This window comes from Oncorhynchus kisutch, linkage group LG19 (assembly GCF_002021735.2).
Source record: "Oncorhynchus kisutch isolate 150728-3 linkage group LG19, Okis_V2, whole genome shotgun sequence".
Taxonomy (NCBI): domain Eukaryota; kingdom Metazoa; phylum Chordata; class Actinopteri; order Salmoniformes; family Salmonidae; genus Oncorhynchus; species Oncorhynchus kisutch.
The window spans coordinates 11124445-11144898 of NC_034192.2; the positions used below are offsets into that span (position 1 = coordinate 11124445).

A 20454-nucleotide genomic window follows, 5' to 3' on the forward strand; every position below is an offset into this window, starting at 1 on the left:
GTTCTCCAGGTGTCTCTCACCTTCAGGGTCCCAGCGGGCCACCTGGGGGTCCTCCAGGAATAGGACAGAGTCGGGCAGGGTGACTGTGACCCCTACAGGGGGACTGGTCAAGACCCCACTGTCCTCCAGCTTCATGGAGGCAGAGCCCTGGATCTGAGTCTGCTCTGTGGGGTAGGGGAACGGCTGCAGCCCTGTGTCCAACAGCTGGGGGTTGGGGCGAGAGACACTGAAATAAAGCTGGTTCTGTTACTTTCCTCAAGGTTATCTAGTCCCCTTGATTAATGCATCATATACTTTATCAAGGAGTTTACACATTCAGTAACCCACAGACGGGGTGCCCAGTGAAAGTCCATGGAGTAGGAAGGGAAACTGCTGTCAGAAAGGGCACTTTCTGAACTGTACTGAACATAAATATAAACCCAACATGCAACAATTTCACCGAGTTCCATGAGCTACAGTTCAAAGGAAATCAGTCAATTGAAATAAATTAGGCCCGAAATCTATGGATTTCACAAAAATGGGCAGGGGCGTAGCCATGGGAGGGCATAGGCCCACCCATTGGGGAGCCAGGCCCAGGAGGTCAGAATGAGTTTTTCCCCACAAAAGGGGTTTATTACAGACAAAATACTCTTCAGTTTCATCAGCTGTCCGGGTGGCTGGTCTCAGACGATCCCGCAGGTGAAGAAGCCAGGTGTAAAGGTCCTGGGCTGGCGTGGTTACACGTGGTCTTGGTGGACATTCCTGCAGGCAATGCCAATTGCACGCTCCTTCAACTTGAGACATCTGTGGCATTGTGTTGTGTGACAACTTTACGTGTTGCGTTTATATTTTTGTTCAGCATAGGTGCTGTACTTGGTGGTTTTGGTTCACCTCTCTCATCTCCCATCCATTGAGTTGTTGGGACTGTGGTGGCAGACGGAAGACATCGCAGTAGAAGACTCCTCCCAGGGGTGTGTACTGTTGAAGGTCAACCACCTGACCCTCATAGCTGTCAATCACTGGGTCCATCGGGGTAGGGGTGGAGTCTCCCTCACCTGGACAAGACACACGTACAGGTGAACATGGGAATCGCAATATGGAATGAAAGGGGCAGGTTAATTCACAAGCCGTGTTTATAGTAACATGGCTAGGGTTGCAAAATTCTGGAGACTTTCCCCAAATTCAATTTTTTCCCAGAAATCTTGTTTGAAGGACTTCTGGATTTCCTACTTATTCCTTTCCTGATTCCAGGAATGTTGCAACCCTAAACATGACACTAAAAAGAATCCAAACAGAACAGTGAAATATATAAAGGGACTGTTATTTGACCACTTTGTCCTCTGAGCCAGTTGTAGTCTCTCACCTGAGTCATCTCCCTCTAACATTGTATCTATCTGACTCCCATTCTCCTCCAGCTTCTGTTGGGCATCCTCCAGCTGCTTCTGACCACTCCTCCCCTCCTCCTTCATAGATATCACACTCACCGCACTCTGACACGCATACACATTCACACATGGATACGCACACAGACGTTAGCCTGTCACTTTTTTATTTATTTGATTAATTCATCCTTTTTGTTTCCAGCTTACCTTCCTGCCTTCAGACCCTCTGACAGACTGCACCTCTTCTTCTGCACCTCCCTGCTGTGTGCTCCCTCTCCTGTCACCATCTCCCTCCGTCTCCCCACACTCCCCCACGGGGGTCGCTCCCTCCAGAAGGAGTTCCTCCCTGGTCCCCAGGCCCAGGGACATCCTGCTGGGGTTCTGGCTTTTCAGGTTAGCCAGGTGAGACAAGTGGTCGTAGTGGGTGTGGAGGATTCTCACAGCGACGTCACTGACTGCCAGCTGTTTGGGCAGCTCAAAGCCCAGTCCCACCTCCTCGAACTGGAACCCTTTAAACCTGGAGAGCCACAGAGAGAGAGACACTAAATTGTTCTGTTTTTTCTTTACCCAACACATCCATAAGAATGGGTTTGAGTAGAAAAAGACTGTTAGCAAGGAGACTAGATAGAAAGCCTCTAGTTGTGTGAAGTGAATAGAACGAAAGTCAGACATACGTCTGTGACGTGCCTTGGGTTCTTGTTAAGGTTGGCCCACAGACACAGTGTGATGATGTCATCCTGGACCACAGTCTGCATGTTCCCCGTCTCAATGTCTGAGTGAGCATTGGCCCACTGTGGCCAGGGAGAAACACACAGACCTCAGCAAAACATGCGCATTTTACATTACAAAACTTAAATACAGTCGTTTCCTAAAACTGTCAGACATGTTTTCTGCATGTCTTAAACAACATCAGTACCCCTACCTTGAGTATCTCCTCAGTGCTGTGGTCAAGTTTGGATTGGATGAGAGTCTGGATGGAGAGGAGGGTCTCCTGGTACCTCAGGGCATCAGCTGGTTCAGGCTCGTCCCTCAGCATACCCTCCAGCTCCTCTAGCAGCTGCAGGCGGAGATGAAGTGCAGCCGTGTTTATGTTCATCATTCATTTGGTAGAATCCTTATACAGATCAATACCGGTCTCAAATTGAAGTGCTCTTGACAGAGTCCCGTTAAGTGGGCTCAAACAGGAACAAGTGTTTTCAAATGCAACACTGAATTGAGCGTTCTTATCGGACACATTCAGAACCGGTAGAATCCCCTTCTCCTGTTTCATGTCTCCATAATGTTACCCTGGTGTTAAATAGTAAACCCACCCGTAGCGCCAGGGCACACTCCTTTAGAATCGGTTTGATCTGGACCTCTGGGTCCTCGCACCATAGGTTGATGAAGGTGTTAATCTCCTGCTGGACTGACGGGTCTGGACTCCCGTCACAACGCATGTACCTGTCCCACTAGGGAGAAAACGAGCAGTGTTTAACTATGTCAAATGGGGCTCATCTGATTTATTTATCTACATCTACCAAGGCCATTACGGTAGTCTCTTGGACACGGTGTCTGGTAAAACCATAGCCTGAAGGCTCGGACTAGCATAGCTAATATCTTAGTAACTACACAAAAGTCAGTTAGAGCTTTAGAACAATCACACACCTTGGCTTTCGCTCTGGAGTCAGTCTCCCACTTGGTGACTGCAGTCTGGTTCTCTTCCACTAGGTGACACAGTTCATTCAGCTCATCCTCTCTGCGATCTTTGTCCTGTCACAGAAAGCAAGCAATGATCACCCCTTGTCATTAGAACATTACGGACAGGTTTAACTTCAAGAACCCTCTCTGTACACAAACACACTGATAACCATGAATGATAATGGTCAGTGATGGAAATACCTTTAGTTCCAGTTTCTGATGCTCCTCCTGCTCCTTTCTCTCTCTCTCCAGCCTCTCTTGCTCCTCTTTCTCAGCCAGGAGTCGAGCCTCCTCTACACAGTCAGAGGGGGAAAGGAGTCATGGGTCAAACATACAGTGCACGCTATTGAAGTAGCCCCATGAGTGTATCTGATGTATTACTGATGTATCACTGTGCATACTATTGAAGCATCTATGATACAAATGGCAGTTCAATAACACAGATCAAATGGTACAAATGCGCACACAGACATACAACAATTAGCATATGACAGAGGTTTCGTCATGGATTGAATGATAATGAGAAATGACCAGTACCATCTTCCTTCTGTCTTCTCTCATCCTCCTCTTTCTGAAGTTGCTCCTTTTCAGCCTTACTGAGCTTGCCTCCTTTCTTTTGGGCAGACTTGAGCCAAATCAACAATTCAACTTGGTGAACAAACGTAATCAATTGTGATCATAGACACATCTGCAAACTACTGAATTCTTGCAAGTTGTGGGCATTACAAAAGTGAGTATGAAGGTAAAGAGCATGGCTATCTAAATGCTGGGGAGAAACTGAGAACGTGGTATTATATTCAATTTAGCTAGCTATATCTACTGGGCCTAGCTTGTTAAATCTCTCATGAATCAATATTATGCTATTCATAACAGTAGTTAACAGAAATACCTTTGCATCCTTGGGTGGCTAACAGGGAGAGAACATACAGAATCGAAAGTTAGGGGATAGAGTATTTAGCTGTAGCAAGATAAGGCTGAACGAAGCAAAAAGAGACGAACACAGACTTGCAGCAGCATCATAATTGCAGTAGCTAGCTAACGTTAGCTAGATTACTTAGTTAGCTAAACCAGAGTTAGCTAACGTTAGCTATGTAGCCAGTTTGTTGCCAGAGCAAGTAACGTATGCAACTAGCTGTATCTAGCTACTTAACATCTTAACAACCTAACCAGATATTCATTTTCTAACTCACTAGTTCGATAAAGTAGCTAACATTTGTTTGAAAACTGCTCACCATTTTCTCTTGGTGGGATATCTGTCAGCTTTCAACTCTTTTCGCGTCCAGGTTACCATGGAAACGGTAACGCACGCACAGTAGGTCAATTTTGCTTTGCGACATGTACAACGATTTATGGCGTTGTTTATGAACTCTTTTTTTTATGTTTACATTTTTATTATGAACACAAATACAACAAAAAAATAGAAATATACAAACAAGAGCACATAAACCTAACAGACGGGGGTTTTACATATCAAGATTCATTTTAAATTTGTTAGATACTTTGCTTTTTTGTTTTTACATTTACTGATCATTTCAAAAAAATATTTCAATTTATCTTAAATAATGTGAAAAGGGGTTTGTTCTCTGCCCACTTAATTTTATGGACAAAGAATCTTCCATGAAAAGATAAACAAATTAACAATGAAAGTTAAATCCGGGTCCATATCATTTGTTTCAAAATAAAACATAATATCAGAGTCTTTCAAATTAACCTTAACAGTTATTATAAAATAAAATCTTCTAACATAAGAGCAGTCCCAAAATAAATGGTCAAGAGTCTCTGGGTCACAATCACCAAATACACATTTGTTATCAATAGCTATTTTAAATCTGTGTATAATAAAGGTCTTTACAGGGTAGATTCTATGAATGAGTTTGTATGATACTTCTTTCACCTTATTAGATATTCAATATTTACCAGACAACAATGAAACTGTGTTCCAGTTCACTTGTCCTAGGGCTGCAGTCCAGTACATTTTAGCAGAGGGAATAGTAACACATTGACAGTTTCCTTTATATGCATGTTAGTTTAAAATGTCAATTCCTTCTAGTTGTATTGAGGCTACAGAATCCTCAACAGTTGCACTTGGAGTACTGTTATATTCTCCTAAAAGAAGAATAGCACCTTTAGGGACAGCTCTAACAACAATTTGATACTCCTCAGGAGTGAATGTAACATTGTGTGTTCTAATATATTCTGGATAATCATATAGTTGTCCATTATTCAATAATTGTTTAACCCAAATAATGTTGTTGTCAAACCAGTTATGGAAAAACAGACTTGTTTTTGCATGTTATATCTTTATTATTCCAGATTGTATACCTATGAGGGGGAAAATGTGTGTTTGTACATGAGGTTCCAAGTTAGAAGTACTTGTTTATGAAAGTTTGCAGCTTAATAGGGATCTTACCCATATCAACGTTGCATTTGAGTAAGAATTCTAGACCACCAATTTGTTGGAATATTAAATTAGGGATGATATTCCAGATGCAATCCTTATTTCTTAAATAGTTTTGTATCCATTTAATCTTAAATATTATATTATAATATTATATTAGAGGTTTTAAAATCCAGAGTGTTCAACCCTCTAAATCTCTTTGCAATTTTCTCTACAATAGGAGAGAAATTTAAGTTGGCCCTTTCTTTCTGATCTTTGCTAACTGTAATACCAAGATATGTGACCACATCTTTTACAGGGATATTACATCCTGAGTTTAAGTCACATCTTTTCAACGGAAGTAATTCACATTTCCTAATATTTAGAGATAAACCTGATCCATGTGTGAAGGCATTAATACACTCAATAGCTTTCTTGACTTCATTATGATCTTTCAAAAAAATATGGTGGTGTTGTCAGCCAATTGTGAACATTTTATCTCTTTGTCTTGTATCTGAATACCCCTAAAACTATCCTTATTTATATGAAGTGCCATAACTTGTGTGACCAATAAAAATAAGGAGAAATTGGGCATCCTTGTTTAATTCCATGTCTAATGTTGAATCTTTGTGAAGTTCCATGGGATATTTTACAGAGCTGTTACTATTATTGTAAAGTGTCTTAATTACACTTTGAAAATATTGACCAAAACCAAAAAATCTAATTATCAAAAAGAAAATAATGTTCTGTATCAAATGCCTTGTAAAAGTCTACAAATAAAGCAAAGCTATCTTACAAATGCCCCTTTTGCTCTCTCTTCATACATTCAGTCCATTTGTAGTTGTAAAGAGAATAACAGACTTTCCTTCTTCATCAAGGTCCTCCATAGAGATTAGAGAAAGTATTTCCTTAAGTTTATCATCCCTCAATCTTTTAAGTTCAGCTATTTCTTTACCTCTCTTCCTGGCTGTTTGTCTTATTTCATACTTCATTCATTCCCCATAAGACTTAAATAGTTGGGCTTTCCTCCAATTGTCTTGTTTAATATCTTTGGCATCCATCTTGAAATGATCATCTTCCAACAGTCTACTATTGAGTTTCCAATAACTGCGATTCGGTTTAACTTCAGATCCATTCATATTTAAAGATAAGAATATAACTTTATGATCAGTGAGAATTGATGGTTCAATTGATACCTTGAATACAGAATTATCTACTGAATTAGAAATCAACCAGAAGTCAATTCTTGACTGTCTGGACATGTCCTTGTTACTCCAAGTGAAGTCCTTTTTATCAGGACATTTAGATCTCCAAATATCTACTAATCCAAGACCAAGACGGCGGTTATTAAACTCAGGATTAACTATGCTGGATCCGTTACGAGGGGGATATCTGTCAATCATCACATTAGATACAGAATTAAAATCTCCACCTAAGATAAGATAATTTTGATATCCTGAAATACACCTATAACTCTATGAATTTCTTCAAATTCTTGAAATAATATCATGTTGTTTTGTTTGTTGTTGGATGCATAAATATTCCCTAATAAAAAGATTTCACTGTTGAAATGTACTGTTAAAATGAACCAACGTCCAGAGTGGTGAGTCTTACTACTGATGACCTTCCCTTTAAATGCACCTCTTAAAACTGCTACACCTGCAAAGTGGTTGTTGCCATATGATAACCAGATATCATTACCCCATTGATTTTTTCCAAAAAGAAAGATCGGAAGAACAAGCATGAGTCTCTTGTAAATAAAAGTCTGGATTAAACTGTATGCAATACAAGAAAATAGCTTTACGCTTGAGTAAATTATGAATACCCCTGACATGAATTGAACAAAGAGATAAGACAAACTTCAACCAACAACCTTGTTATGCTAATATACGTTTTTCCTAAGGATATGTAACTCAAAAGGATTTCCATCCCATTATTAACCTCTCCAACAACAAAAAACAACAAAAATGGTCATAAAGTTACCAAAGTATTCTTACTTGGCCAGGTCGCAGTTGCAAATGAGAACTTGTTCTCAACTAGCCTACCTGGTTAAATAAAGGTGAAATAAATCAAAATAAACTCCCACGAGGGGGAGACATTGCGTAGACTTTAGAATAAGCAGTTATTCACCTATAGTTAGTGTTTAGCTTACCAGTTCTCAGGTCAGCCTTTTCTCATTCAAGTGTTTGTGTACATTTTTATAATAAAAGGCTGCTTTTCACCTGGTAATCGTTTTTTTTGGCCTGACAGTTCTGTCCGAGTTAGACTCTGGCTCTCACTCAAATGTTCTGATTTGGCCACATTTCTTTCCCATCGATGATCACTCTTGCACCGATTTAAAAAAATAAAAATACATTTTTAAAAAGGAAGTTTTCCATGGCTTTCGAGCTGCAGCCACCATCGACCACAGTTTCTCTCTTGTCACTTTGTCTGCTGAGGTCAGATCCTCCGTGAACCTAAATTTTTTGCATGATGAGGAATTCTCAATTCTTCGCTCGCCTCCAAAGAAGATCCCGTGTAGATCTGTTGGTGAACCGGATGACGGTTGTCCTCGGTCTCTTGTCTTGATCCTTAAGTCTTCCCAAACGATGGACGCTGTCTACATTTTCCTGAAGTTTGGCTTTTGATTTGGGAATGACAGCTCCACAGATGTCAACAACTCTTCATTTGATGTCCTCACCCGCCTGCTCTGGAATTCCATGGAGCCTCAGGTTCCACCTGCGCTGGTGTCTCTCCGCCTCATTCACCTTTTGCTCGAGTTCAGCCACCTTTTCATTTTCCTGGCAGATAACTTCCACTTTCTTCATGTCACTTTTGAGGGATTTCACTTCTCCGAAGATAGTCAACAGATTTTTTAATGGCCTCAATTTTTATCGTATTCTCCCTACCTCCAAGCCATTTGCCCTTTCATCTATCTTTGCTGTCAAAAGCACTAAAATATTGTTTTGCATCTCAAGAAGTGACATACCCTCTTGGCCTCATCTTTCCCCCATGGGGCTTGACTGGAGTGCCGAGGTCGTAAGCTAAAGGCCTGAGCTGGGGACTGTTACATTTTGATTGTATAACGTAAAATGCCCTTTTTTCAAAAATGTTTTTGTCATACAATCAAAATAAAACGTCAATAAAAAGGCAAATTAAGTCATACAATCAAAATCTTGACACACAGGTCCATGTAAGCACGTGTCGAGAGGTTCAAACCCATAATGTACTGTATATTTTTGTGCTTTCATTACATCTGGGAAATTCGACGTCAGTGATCTTCAGGTCGCAAAGTCTGCGCTCTAGAAAGAGGCCTGGGTTGCCGACATGGAATTCCGAGTGGGATTACCGTTCAAAGCGATTTTTCCAGGTTGGAGCTCGTTTTTTCCCGAGTTCTCATTTGTCGTGAATGCACTGAAGTCGGAAATAGTATTTTTCCGAGTTCCCAGTTTTTGATACATCGGGTGCATATTGTCTCACGTCAAGAAGAGTGACGCTCTTTGTGCTTTCTGACGTAAGACATTGGCCGTGTTCAAGAGGATCAAAACCGTATTATGGGTAAAGTTTGACTGACCTACAAATATTAATGAGTCGTTATTTATGATGAAATGTGATTTTGTCGATGAGTCAGTCGGCAGTCACCTGCAGTCGTTTTGATGCTCTCGAACACGGTCAATGACATAGGTCATAGGGTCTCCACCCACTCTGCCCGTTTTACAAAGAGAAATATGATTATTCATGTTCTGAATCGTTCAGTGGGCTCCTTCTCTAACATTTTATTGATACTATATCCCAAAACTCGGATTTCGTCTCCAAATACATCTGATAATAAGCACCGAGCTCTGTTGACATTGCAATGCAGGTTTCTCGTAACATCTATTGAGGATTTTACATTGTGATCGTCGTCTTCAAAGTTGTTTCCGCGGGTCGCAAAAAAACTAAATTAGGATGACACAAGCGGAATTTAATGTAAAAGGCTTTGAAAATAAAAAGCTTGGTATATGTTCAGTGTTTCGTTGACATTTCACAGAGATACCCTTGTTTTTGTGAGAAATCTTTGAAAAAGAACAGGTGTAAAAACGGCTAGTTGGACCCGTCTGAGCGGTTGGCTGAAGATGCCCTTATCCGCTAGTAATTTAAACGGACTCTACTTTGGTCTGACCCACTACAGGCGATCTGGCAAGAACCAGGCAGATCTGTCCATATCCAGAGTTTTATTCTCCAGTCTAGTTCACCACGACACATTAGCACACACATAGAAACACAAAATCACTTCTTATGGCAGATGAACGCAAAACACTTCTAGAAAACACTGAAAACTTTGCATCCTCATCAGCTGATGTTGATCACTCTGAGCTAGAGTGGGAAGGGCCAGAGTCCAAATGTCCATTCGGGCACACCGATTGGCTGAAACCAGGAGTCCATGATAGACAGCTGAGGGAAGAAATCACCTAACAGAGTACCATAGTATGAGTCATAATATCCATAAAAGCTAGCGGTCAAACAGGGAAATGGTTCCAATCGTTTTTCCACCATTCATTTTTCCCATAGGGGATCTTAGAAACACTTAAAATAAGGGTCGTGTTTTGTGTAGGCTTACCCTGGTGTGACGTTTTGGTAACCGGGTAAATCTCTCTAGGATTTTTGACAGTTTTTTTTCTCTGGCCTCCATTGATTTACAGTAGTTACCCAAATTCTGTCCATCCTACAAGGGTAAAAACTTAAATAACTTTTGAATGGATTATGGTAGACATGATGTTTGGACCATTTGGTTTTCATAGAGGATTAAATGGAGCGTCAGAACTGTGATGTAACATGGGTAAATTGGGACTGACTGACTGATCTACAACAGTGGAGGCTGATGGGAGGAGCTATAGTAGGACGGGCTCATTGTAATGGCTGGAATGGAAGAAATGGAACAGAGTCAAACGTGGTTTCCATATGTTTAACGTGTTTGATTTCATTCCATTCCAGCCATTATAATGAGCCCGTCCTACTATAGCGCCGCCCACCAGCCTCCACTGATCTACAAATGATATTGTGTAGTTATTTAGGATGCAAGGTGATTTGTAGATCAGTCAAGTCTCAACTCGCCTTTAAAGTCGGCTTCAATGTCGAATGAGCCAATTATTTTACCCATTGGCTAAATTATGACTGACTGACTGGGTGCATTTGACATTGCAGCCAGCTTTAAAGGCCAATTTAACCATGATACAACACCGTTTTATGCTCTTGAACTGACTGACTACAAATAATAATGGGCGCGTTCGAGCCAATCACTTTGTCAAGTCGGTGACAAAGTGTGTTGCAATAAAAATTGTCCAACTTGTCATGAGATCATGACGTTTTGACTGAAGTCCACTGCAAGTTTCTGCGGTTGCTCTTCACCAATTTCATCCTGCAGCCATTGCCTGCATTGTAGACAGCTACTGTACATTGTTAACCAATTATTTGTTGTTTTTTTACTCGTGCAAAAGTAACCAAAGAAAATCATTTAAACAGGAACCAATTTTGCCATGATTAATGTATACAGTGGATAAATTCATGTGATGTTTGAGGCCCTCACACTAATTGATTGTACAATACACACATGTCAGTTTGTTAGTGTATGATATGGGGTTTGAAAACATGTTTATTTCGACATAAAGAAAAACGTATAAACAATGGCAACACTGACAGATTAATCTGAGCGTTGCTGTTGGAAAACCAGATTCGTGTCAGACCTTCGGCTGTCGCAGATGCACCTCCCCGACTTCACTCCGCGACTTTCCTCTACAGTCGGTTAATTTAGCCTTACCACTCAAACGCTCCCAGTGAGTAGTTATTTATCACGCAAGGTTCTTTGTAGATCAGTCATGCCGCGTTCATGTTCTAGTTGAAACTATACAACTCTAACATGTCCGATGTGCTAACTGGTTGTAGTAATATGCGTGCCGCATTCAACGAATCAACAAGTAGGAAATGTCAGAGTTTCCTAGTTCCGACTTGCATATGAACCGGAATCAGTCGGCAGTCGCTTGCACGTTTTTTAAAATTATTTTTTATTAACAACAAATCAATACATAAAGCACATGAGGGAACACAAGCTTACATAGATTACAAACAATAGACAATCGAGCTAGGGGGTACAATATCACATTACAATTACACAAGGACCTTAAGGGACATGCATATACTTACAATTCTAACAGCTTTTTTGTTAGTAGAGCATTTAACCGTCTTAAAATACAGTTCAATTTCTTTTTGTAGGGTACGAAAATGTGGTTTTCTGTTTGTAAATTTACATTTGTATATATGAAATTTGGCCAAAAAATGTAAATTAATTACAAAAATGATTCCATTTATTTCTAATTGTATGTAAAGAATCCAAACAGTACATCTCTCAACAATAGTGTAAAATCTTCATAAATGTGTTCAATTATAAACCTACTGATGTCTTGCCACAGTTTTCTTACATGCATACAATGCCAAAAAAAGATGCAAAACTGTTTCTGGGTGGTCATTACAAAAGGAGCAATTTGAGTTGATATTTTCCTTAAACTTCTTCATATAGTGGTTGGCAGGATAATATTTATGAATAATTTTAAAGGAAACTTCCTTAATTTTGTTAACAAGTAGGTATGTGTGTGGCAACATCCAAACTTTTTTCCAACAGATATTATCAATAAATCCATTCCAATAAGGCATGACATAAGGTACAACATCCTGCTGAAACAAGCAAACAGAAACAAGCAAACAGATCGTATAGCTCTGTTGTTGAATGGACCAAAAGAGAAACAAATCTTTCCTACTGATGAGTCAACAGGGTCAATAGAAGGTAGGCTCTGAGGGTCAGGTCTTGACACGTTCCTGAATAACATAGCAACACCTGAGGGAATGTCATCTAAAACAATTGCAAAATCTTTAGGTGTTACAGGGACCTTGTAAAGTGATAAGAATTCTTTATAACTGAGTGAAAGACCCTCTGCATTTACCAGTTGGCTCCCCAATAGGACATTATTTCAGAACCAATATTCTAAAAACAGAGAGGTATTTTTATACAATATATCCCGATTATTCCATATATAATATCTGTGTGGAGAAAAATTGTGTTTATAAATTAAGGACCATGATAAGAAAGTTTCACTGGAACTTTGTCAATATTATAATTGCAAAACAACATGAAGTTAAGGCCACCAAAAGTAGAGAAGACATGATGAGGAATAAAATTCCAGATAGAAGTGGGTCTTAGGAATTGTTTTATCCAATTGATCTTAAAAGTATTATTTAAAGTAGTAAAGTCCAGAAAATTCAGTCCACCATCCTCATTGCACGGTCGGCTGTCTGCAACGCTTCAGAACGTGTCACTCCTATGCGACGCTCGTCCCTCAAACAGCTGTATTCGGATATGGCTAGATGGGATCCAACTTTCGTCAAATTAACGTAAAAAGTTCATTTTAAATTTTTTATTTTAGCTAACCATGAACCAGTTTTCTAACCTTCTATGAAAAGTCAAATCTGATGTTAATTTGACAAAAGCTGGATCCCTTCTAGCCGTGACTCTGGAATCGACGCGCTGTTTGACGTAATGCTCCCAGGTAGCCAGTTTTCAGCAAGACAGATAGGGTTCAGCACAGCACTGCGAGGATTTTATCGATAAGGGAGCCTAGCGATAATGTAACGAAACTAAATTATATCGTGTGAATAAATCGACTAATAATAAAGCAAATTACTGTTTTTATTACCGAGGGTGTTTAGCCAATTACGTTACTATTAGCTGGCTAATCATTCGCTTTACCACCTAGCCGTAAGACTTTGTACTGTTACCTAACCCACCTGCTAAGTGAACAAAGGTAGAATGAGCTAAAATGCACTATGCATGACACACGGATAGCTAAATATTATAAGGCTCACAGGATACGTGATGTGACAACAATTGGACATAAGCATATTTCTTTCTGAGCTGTTTTACATCAGCTGCTGAATAGTAATTCACCTGTTGAATCTTGTCTTTTTCTTCCATCCCAGTGGTGAAGGCTGATACTGTCTCAGGCAGTGACATGGCCAACCCTCTGAGGAAAGAGGTTAGACAGCTGTACAAGAATGTGAGTTCAACACTGACTGACTGCTGTCAATGCACCCACGCTTTGTTGTTACCCACACTTACTTTCAATATGAGATTTGCTTCCACTCATGCTATCTTTTACTATCTGTCCCAAACAATCTCCAAAGCACTGGGATTATCACTAGTAACCTGCCTCCTTCCCACTGACAGCTACTGTATCTGGGACGGGAATACCCCCAAGGAGCAGACTACTTCAGGGAGCGTCTGAACAGTGCCTTTATGAAGAACAAATATGTCACAGACCCCAAGGAGATCAGAAAGCTTGTCGATTGTGGAGAGGATGTGATTAAGGAACTGGGGACCATGTACTATCTGAGGGAATATAGCATCATGAAAAAGCGTTTCTACGAAGAAGAATTGTTAGGCCTGCTGAATATAGGCAGACCGACAGACTGATAGCCTAGATGTTTGGCAGCTGAATCTTCAGTATGTGGGTTGTTCCATGAATAGAGAACATTTTGGGTAGTGTAACTTGGTCCCCCAAAAATATTGTTTTCACCTAATTTTAACATTCTGTCATAAAGAGCACATGTCCAACTTTCCAAAAAAAAATCCATGTCAAGGGCTTAAATAAAACTAATGACTAGTAAGTGCCATTAAAGTTACAGGGTTGACGTAACAGGTTTGTGGTTTTCGTCTTAAATTTGCCATAAATCCCCTTTCGAAATGCAAGCTTCACAAAAAAATAAAATGTTAAAAAAATATTTCAGGGTAACAGGGTTGACATGTTATGCTTGATGTGCTCTGATTGAATTAAATGAGAAGTCCTAGAGTACCACCTTCCTTTTGTCTTCTCACCTATTCTTTCTGAAGTTGCTCCTTTTCAGCCTTAATGAGCTTGCCTCCTTTCTTTTTGGCAGACTTGAACCAAGTCAACAATTCAACTTGATGAACATAAATGTGATCATAAACAAATTTGCAAGCTACTGTATGCTTGCAATTTGTGGGCATTGCAAAAGTGAGTACAGATAAATAACATAACTAAAGAGTAGACTCACGGATGCTGGGGAGAAATTGAAACATGTTATAATCTATTTAGCTAGCTAGGCCTATATCTACTAGGTCTAATATCTCATGAATCTAATGTAGAGAGAGCTATGCTATTCAAAACAGTAACAAAGTTAACTTTGCATCCTTGGGTGGCTTACAAGGAAAGAACATAGAGAATAGAAAGTTAGGAGATATCAAATCAAACGTTATTTGTCACATGAATACATAAGTGTAGACTTTACCGTGAAATGCTTACTTACAAGCCCTTAACCAGTGCAGTTCAAGAAGAGTTAAGAAAATATTTACCAAGTAGACTAAAATAAAATGTAATAATAAAAAATAACACAATAAGAATAACAGTAACCAGGCTATATACAGGGACACCTGTACCGAGTCAGTGTGCCGGGGTACAGGCCAGTGTTGCCAACTAATTATCAGGGTAAGTTGATGGAGGCAGGTTAATTTGTTTCTAAATGACGTTGTGATGTCATTGCGTGATAACGTAGCCGTACTTGACTACTCAGACCTAATAACTGAGGATAGCTTCATATTGTTTTTTGATTTTTATAAAGCATTTGACACAGTAGAGCATCAGTTTCTCTTCCACTCCCTTGAGAGACTTGGCTTTGGGGATTGTTTCTGTAAGGCTATTAAGACTCTATGCAAATGGTAACATCTCTATCAAATTGAAATATGGCACCTCACCTAGATTTGAGTTAAAGAGAGGAATTAGGCAAGTTTGTCCTATCTCTCTGTACCTGTTTTTATTAATCACCCAACTTCTTACAAATTCTTTAAATAATAGTCCTGTACAAGGTATTTCCATAGCTGGAATTATTATAAGCCAGCTGGCTGATGATACTACACTTTTTCTGAAAGACACTAACCAAATTTCCATATCGATCAATGTGATACAATCCTTTTCCAAAGCGTCTGGTCTATATCTTAACATTAATAAATGTGAACTCATAGCTGTCAAAGATTATGTGACACCTTCATATTATGGTATTTCAGTAAAAGAAGAACTTACATATTTAGGCATAACCATTACAAAGGATCAGAAGTCTAGAGGCTTACTCAATTTTAACCCTCTAATTAAAAAAACCCAGAAGAAGCTAAATCAATGGCTACAGAGGGACTTATCTTTAAAAGGTAGAGTCCTAATAACCAAGGCTGAAGGTTTCTCTAGACTAACATATGGCACCCTATCTTTATATCTTGACAGTAAAATAAACAAGGAGATAGACCAGATGCTTTTCAACTTTCTTTGGAGAAACCGTACCCATTACATTAGGAAAACTGTTGTAATGAACACTTATGAGAATGGCGGACTGAATTTTCTGGACATTACTACTTTAAATAATACTTTTAAGATCAATTGGATAAAACAATTCCTAAGAAGACCCACTTCTATCTGGAATTGTATTCCTCATCATGTCTTCTCTACTTTTGGTGGCCTTAACTTCATGTTGTTTTGCAATTATAATATTGACAAAGTTCCGGTGAAACTTTCTGCTTTTCATCAGCAGGTTTTCTTATCATGGTCCTTAATTTATAAACACGATATTTCTCCACACAGATATTATATATGGAATAATCGGGATATATTGTATAAAAATAATTATTTGTTTTTATAATATTGGTTCTGAAATAATGTCCTATTGTTGAGCCAACTGGTAAATGCAGAGGGTCTTTTACTCAGTTATAAGGAATTCTTGTCACTTTACAAGGTCCCTGTAACACCTAAAGATTTTGCAATTGTTTTAGATGCCATTCCCTCAGGTGTTGCTATGTTATTCAGGAACGTGTCAAGACCTGACCCTCAGAGCCTACCTTCTATTGACCCTGTTGACTCATCAGTAGGAAAGATTTGTTTATCTTTTGGTCCATTCAACAACAGAGCGATACGAACCTTGTTGTTCCTTATGTCATGCCTTATTGGAATGGATTTATTGATAATATCTGTTGGAAAAAAGTTTGGATGTTGCCACACACATACCTACTTGTTAACAAAATTAAGGAAGTTTCCTTTAAAATTATTCATAAACATTATCCTGCCAACCACTATATGAAGAAGTTTAAGGAAAACATCAACTCAAATTGCTCCTTTTGTAATGACCACCCAGAAACAGTGTTGCATCTTTTTTGGCATTGTATGCAGGTAAGAAAACTGTGGCAAGACATCAGTAGGTTTATAATTGAACACATTTATGAGGATTTTACACTATTGTTGAGAGATGTACTGTTAGGATTCTTAACATACGATAGAAATAAGCGGAAACATTTTTATGTAATTAATTTCATATGGCCAAATTTCATATACACAAATGTAAATTTACAAACAGAAAACCACATTTTCTTACCCGACAAAAAGAAATTGAACTTTATTTTAAGACTGTTAAATGCTCTACTAACAAAAAAGCTGTTAGAATTGTAAGTATATGCATGTCCCTTAAGGTCCTTGTGTAATTGTAATGTGATATTGTACCTCCTAGCTCGATTGTCCATTGTTTGTAATCTATGTATGCTTGTGTTCCCTCATGTGCTTTATGTATTGATTTGTTTTTAATAAAAAATAAATGTAAAAAATACTAAAATTGACTGGCCATCTCTGCAAAACATTTGATTTGACATTTGTTCAGGTACAGACTCCCACTCTTTTCTGTACTTCTGGCTGTACAATTTTGATTGAGACATGTTGATTGACGTTGCAAGTTTGTTCAAGATCAAACATTCATGACCAACTCTATTCATTGGGTTTGGCTCTTTTTTAAATCTTTTTTTTTACATTCGCCATTTTTATTTCCCGCTGATATTTTTATTTTATTTTTATTAACAAATCAATACATAAAGCACATGAGGGAACACAAGCTTACATAGATTACAAACATTAGACAATCGAGCTAGGGGGTACAATATCACATTACAATTACACAAGGACCTTAAGGGACATACATATACTTACAATTCTAACAGCTTTTTTGTTAGTAGAGCATTTAACCGTCTTAAAATACAGTTCAATTTATTTTTGTAGGGTACGAATCATTGGGTCTGGCTCGTCGAACCCGTACTACTGCTGCTGCAGTCAGACAACAATGATTTGTCATTTGCTGCTGACGTCACTCACAATGCACTTTTGCAGCTAGGCACAGTGTGACAGAAAATCGTTTTTGTGTCATTGGCATCACTGGTACAGGTTAGTTGAGGTAATTTATACATGTAGGTGGGGGTAAAGTGACTACATAGATAATAAACAGCGAGTAGCAGCAGTGTACAAAAAGGGAGGGGGTTCAATGTAAATTGTTCGGTGGCGATTTTATTAATTGTTTAGCAGTCTTATGGCTTGGGGGTAGAAGCTATTAATGAGCCTTTTGGTTCTAGACTTGACGCTCCTGTATAATATTTAGTTGTAGCAAGATAAGGCTGAAAGAAGCAAAGTAGAAACAACACCGACGGTGCAGCACGCTTGCAGTAAAAGGAAGCTGATTTGCAGTCACTTGCTCACCTTGAGTCCTATCTAGCTAGCTAACTGGTAATCTAACTTACTCTGGCTAGTAACAGCTGTCGACTTATAAAACGAGCTACTTGGCTTGTAAACATATCAACCTAACCACAATATTAATTGTATAACTCTCTGGTTAGCTTGCTATATGGGTAAAATGAAATAACATTTGTTGGTTACTATCTTCTCTTGTTGGGATATCCGTCAAGTCTTCGCGTCCAAGTTACCATGGTTTGCGACATGTAAAAAGATTTACGGCGTTGTTTATTAACTCCTATTTGAACTCGTGTGGACGAAGGGCGAAGTAACCAGCTATCGACACTACTTAATTGCAAGGATTTATTGACAAGGGACTTATTATAATGTAATGGAATATTGATTATATCGTGTGAATGAATCACAATGGATGTTTTTATAACCGAGGGAGTTTAGCTAATTAGCTACGATTCGAACAAGACTTGTCTGTTGACGTTGTTGTGCTGGGAGAAATAACGTTACTTGTATGTCTCCCAGCACAATGTCAAAAGGCAATTATTGGTTGAATTGCACCTGCCAATTATCTAGCCAGCTAACTAATCATTCGCTTTGCGACCTAGTCGCAATGTGGCCCATTTGCACTGTTAACTAACCTACCTGCTAAGTGAACCAAGGTAAAGCTCAAATGTATGCATGACACAGCTAAGATTGTGAGGCTCACAGGATATGTGATGTGTGACAGCAATCAGACATATGCCCATTTCTGAGCTGTTGTTGTTTTACATAATCAGCTAAATCACCTGTTGTATGTTTTGTCCTTTTCTTCCATCCCAGTAGTGAAGGCTGCTACGGTCTCAGGCAGTGACATGGCCAACCCTCTGAGGAGTGAGGTTAGACAGCTGTACAAGAATGTAAGTTAAACGCTGACTGCTGTCAATGCACCCAACCGTTGTTACACACACACCAAATTTGCTTCCACTCATGCAATATTTAGCTGTCTTTCCAAAACAATCCCCAAAGCCTGGAATTATCGTTGGTAACCTGTCTTCTTCCATTGACAGCTCCTGTTTTTGGGACGGGAATACCCCAAAGGCGCAGACTACTTCAGGGAACGTCTGAAGGGTGCCTTTATGAAGAACAAAGATGTCACAGACCCTAAGGAGATCAAAAAGCTAGTCGACCGTGGGGAGTTTGTGATCAAGGAACTGGAGGCCCTGTACTATCTGAGGAAGTACAGAGCCATGAAGAAGCGTTACTACGAAGAAGAATTGTCCGCCGAGCTGAATATAGGCAGACCGGTAGACTGATAGCCTAGCTATTTGGTGGCTGAATCTTCAGTGTGCAAGTTTTAGTTTAGTCGTCCCTGAACAAAAGTGTTATTAGCAACACAAACGTCCTTAATTAAACACAAATGTTAGGTATATATTACAGACAAGTGTTATGAGCTACACTTGCCACCCACCTCGAGCTGTGGAATGACATCCACCAAATGACATCATACAGTTCAAATGACTACAGTTCTCTCGTGTACATAATTGTAAATAATACATGATAGAATGTACAATGTAATTTAATTATATAAATGAGACACGGCTATTACAAATGAATGTTTATTTTAAATGTACAACACTGATAGTCCTATTTTTTTTAATAAATGAGAAACGTAAGTCAAGTCAAAGATATTTCATTTTTAACAATCCTAACTTTACGTGTCTTTTCAAGTCGATGTGATGTAGGCTACTACATCCACTACCTTCAGAAAGTATTCACACCCATTGCCTTTTTCCACATTTTGTTGTGTTACAGCCTGAATTTAAAATGTATTACATTTAGATTTGTTTGTCAGTGGCCTACAGAAATTACCCTATAATGTCAATGGAATTATCTTTGAAATTAACAGATTCATTAAAAATAAAGCTGTCATGTCTTGAGTCAGTAACTATTCAACCCCTTTGTTATGACACGCCTATATAAGTTGAGTAAAAATCACATAAGTTGCATGGATTCTGTGTGCAATAATAGTGTTTAAAATGATTTTTTGGGACTACCTCCTCTACCCCACACATACAATTATATGTAAGGTCCCTCAGTCCAGCAGTGAATTTCAAACACAGATTCAACCACAAAGACAAGAGAGGTTTACCAATGCCTCACAAAGAATGGGACCTATTGGTATATTTAAAAAAATCTGACATTGAATATCCCTTTGAGCATGGTGAAGTTTTTAATTACACTTTGGAGGGTGTATCAGTACACCCAGTCAGTACAAAGATAAAGGTGTCCTTCCTAACTCAGTTGCCAGAGAGGAAGGAAACCGCTCAGGGATTTCACCATGAGGCCAGTGGTGACTTTAAACGGTTTAAACCTGAGTTTAAAAGCTATGATAAGAGAAAACTGAGGATGGATCAGCAACATTGTAGTTACTCCACAATACTAACCTAATTGAAATAGTGAAAAGCAGGAAGCCTGTACAGAATAAAATAGTTTT

The 20454-nt window shown here is 39.0% G+C and overlaps 3 protein-coding genes across 15 annotated transcripts in view; 2 read left to right on the forward strand and 1 right to left on the reverse strand.

Annotated features, from left to right (window-relative positions):
* dnai7 (dynein axonemal intermediate chain 7) overlaps positions 1–4362 on the reverse strand; it is a 7849-nt gene extending 3487 nt beyond the window's left edge. The window contains exons 1-12 of one of the 2 annotated variants that reach the window (XM_020452000.2): positions 4271–4329; positions 3928–3945; positions 3576–3663; positions 3240–3331; positions 3006–3110; positions 2672–2809; positions 2284–2418; positions 2049–2152; positions 1569–1878; positions 1343–1469; positions 871–1034; positions 21–204 (exon numbers count right to left, since the gene is read on the reverse strand). In XM_020452000.2, coding sequence (XP_020307589.1) covers positions 21–204; positions 871–1034; positions 1343–1469; positions 1569–1878; positions 2049–2152; positions 2284–2418; positions 2672–2809; positions 3006–3110; positions 3240–3331; positions 3576–3663; positions 3928–3945; positions 4271–4273 — 1468 coding nt within the window. In that variant the 5' untranslated portion in view covers positions 4274–4329. Of the gene's footprint in view, positions 1–20; positions 205–870; positions 1035–1342; positions 1470–1568; positions 1879–2048; positions 2153–2283; positions 2419–2671; positions 2810–3005; positions 3111–3239; positions 3332–3575; positions 3664–3927; positions 3946–4270 lie in introns of both variants that reach the window. The other variant, XM_020452001.2, reaches the window with a different exon arrangement.
* A 4476-nt stretch (positions 4363–8838) lies between these two features.
* On the forward strand, positions 8839–14281 carry LOC109864298 (electron transfer flavoprotein regulatory factor 1-like). Of its 5 annotated transcripts, none has more exons than XM_020452005.2 (3): positions 8839–8952; positions 13402–13478; positions 13649–14281. In XM_020452005.2, the coding sequence occupies exons 1-3, from the start codon at positions 8949–8951 to the stop codon at positions 13892–13894; spliced, it is 327 nt and encodes a 108-aa protein (XP_020307594.1). In that variant the 5' UTR covers positions 8839–8948; the 3' UTR covers positions 13895–14281. The 5 variants fall into 5 exon arrangements, with proteins under 5 accessions (XP_020307594.1, XP_020307597.1, XP_020307593.1 ...); XM_020452008.2 differs by lacking the exon at positions 8839–8952 and adding an exon at positions 12745–12816; XM_020452004.2 differs by lacking the exon at positions 8839–8952 and adding an exon at positions 12847–12971.
* Positions 14282–17563: 3282 nt separating this feature from the next.
* On the forward strand, positions 17564–19901 carry LOC109864701 (electron transfer flavoprotein regulatory factor 1). Of its 8 annotated transcripts, none has more exons than XM_020452570.2 (3): positions 17564–17684; positions 18801–18877; positions 19028–19901. In XM_020452570.2, the coding sequence occupies exons 2-3, from the start codon at positions 18833–18835 to the stop codon at positions 19271–19273; spliced, it is 291 nt and encodes a 96-aa protein (XP_020308159.1). In that variant the 5' UTR covers positions 17564–17684; positions 18801–18832; the 3' UTR covers positions 19274–19901. The 8 variants fall into 8 exon arrangements, with proteins under 8 accessions (XP_020308159.1, XP_020308160.1, XP_031654243.1 ...); XM_020452571.1 differs by having other exon boundaries at positions 17599–17694; XM_031798383.1 differs by having other exon boundaries at positions 17638–17694; positions 18804–18877.
* Positions 19902–20454: the final 553 nt, after the last annotated feature.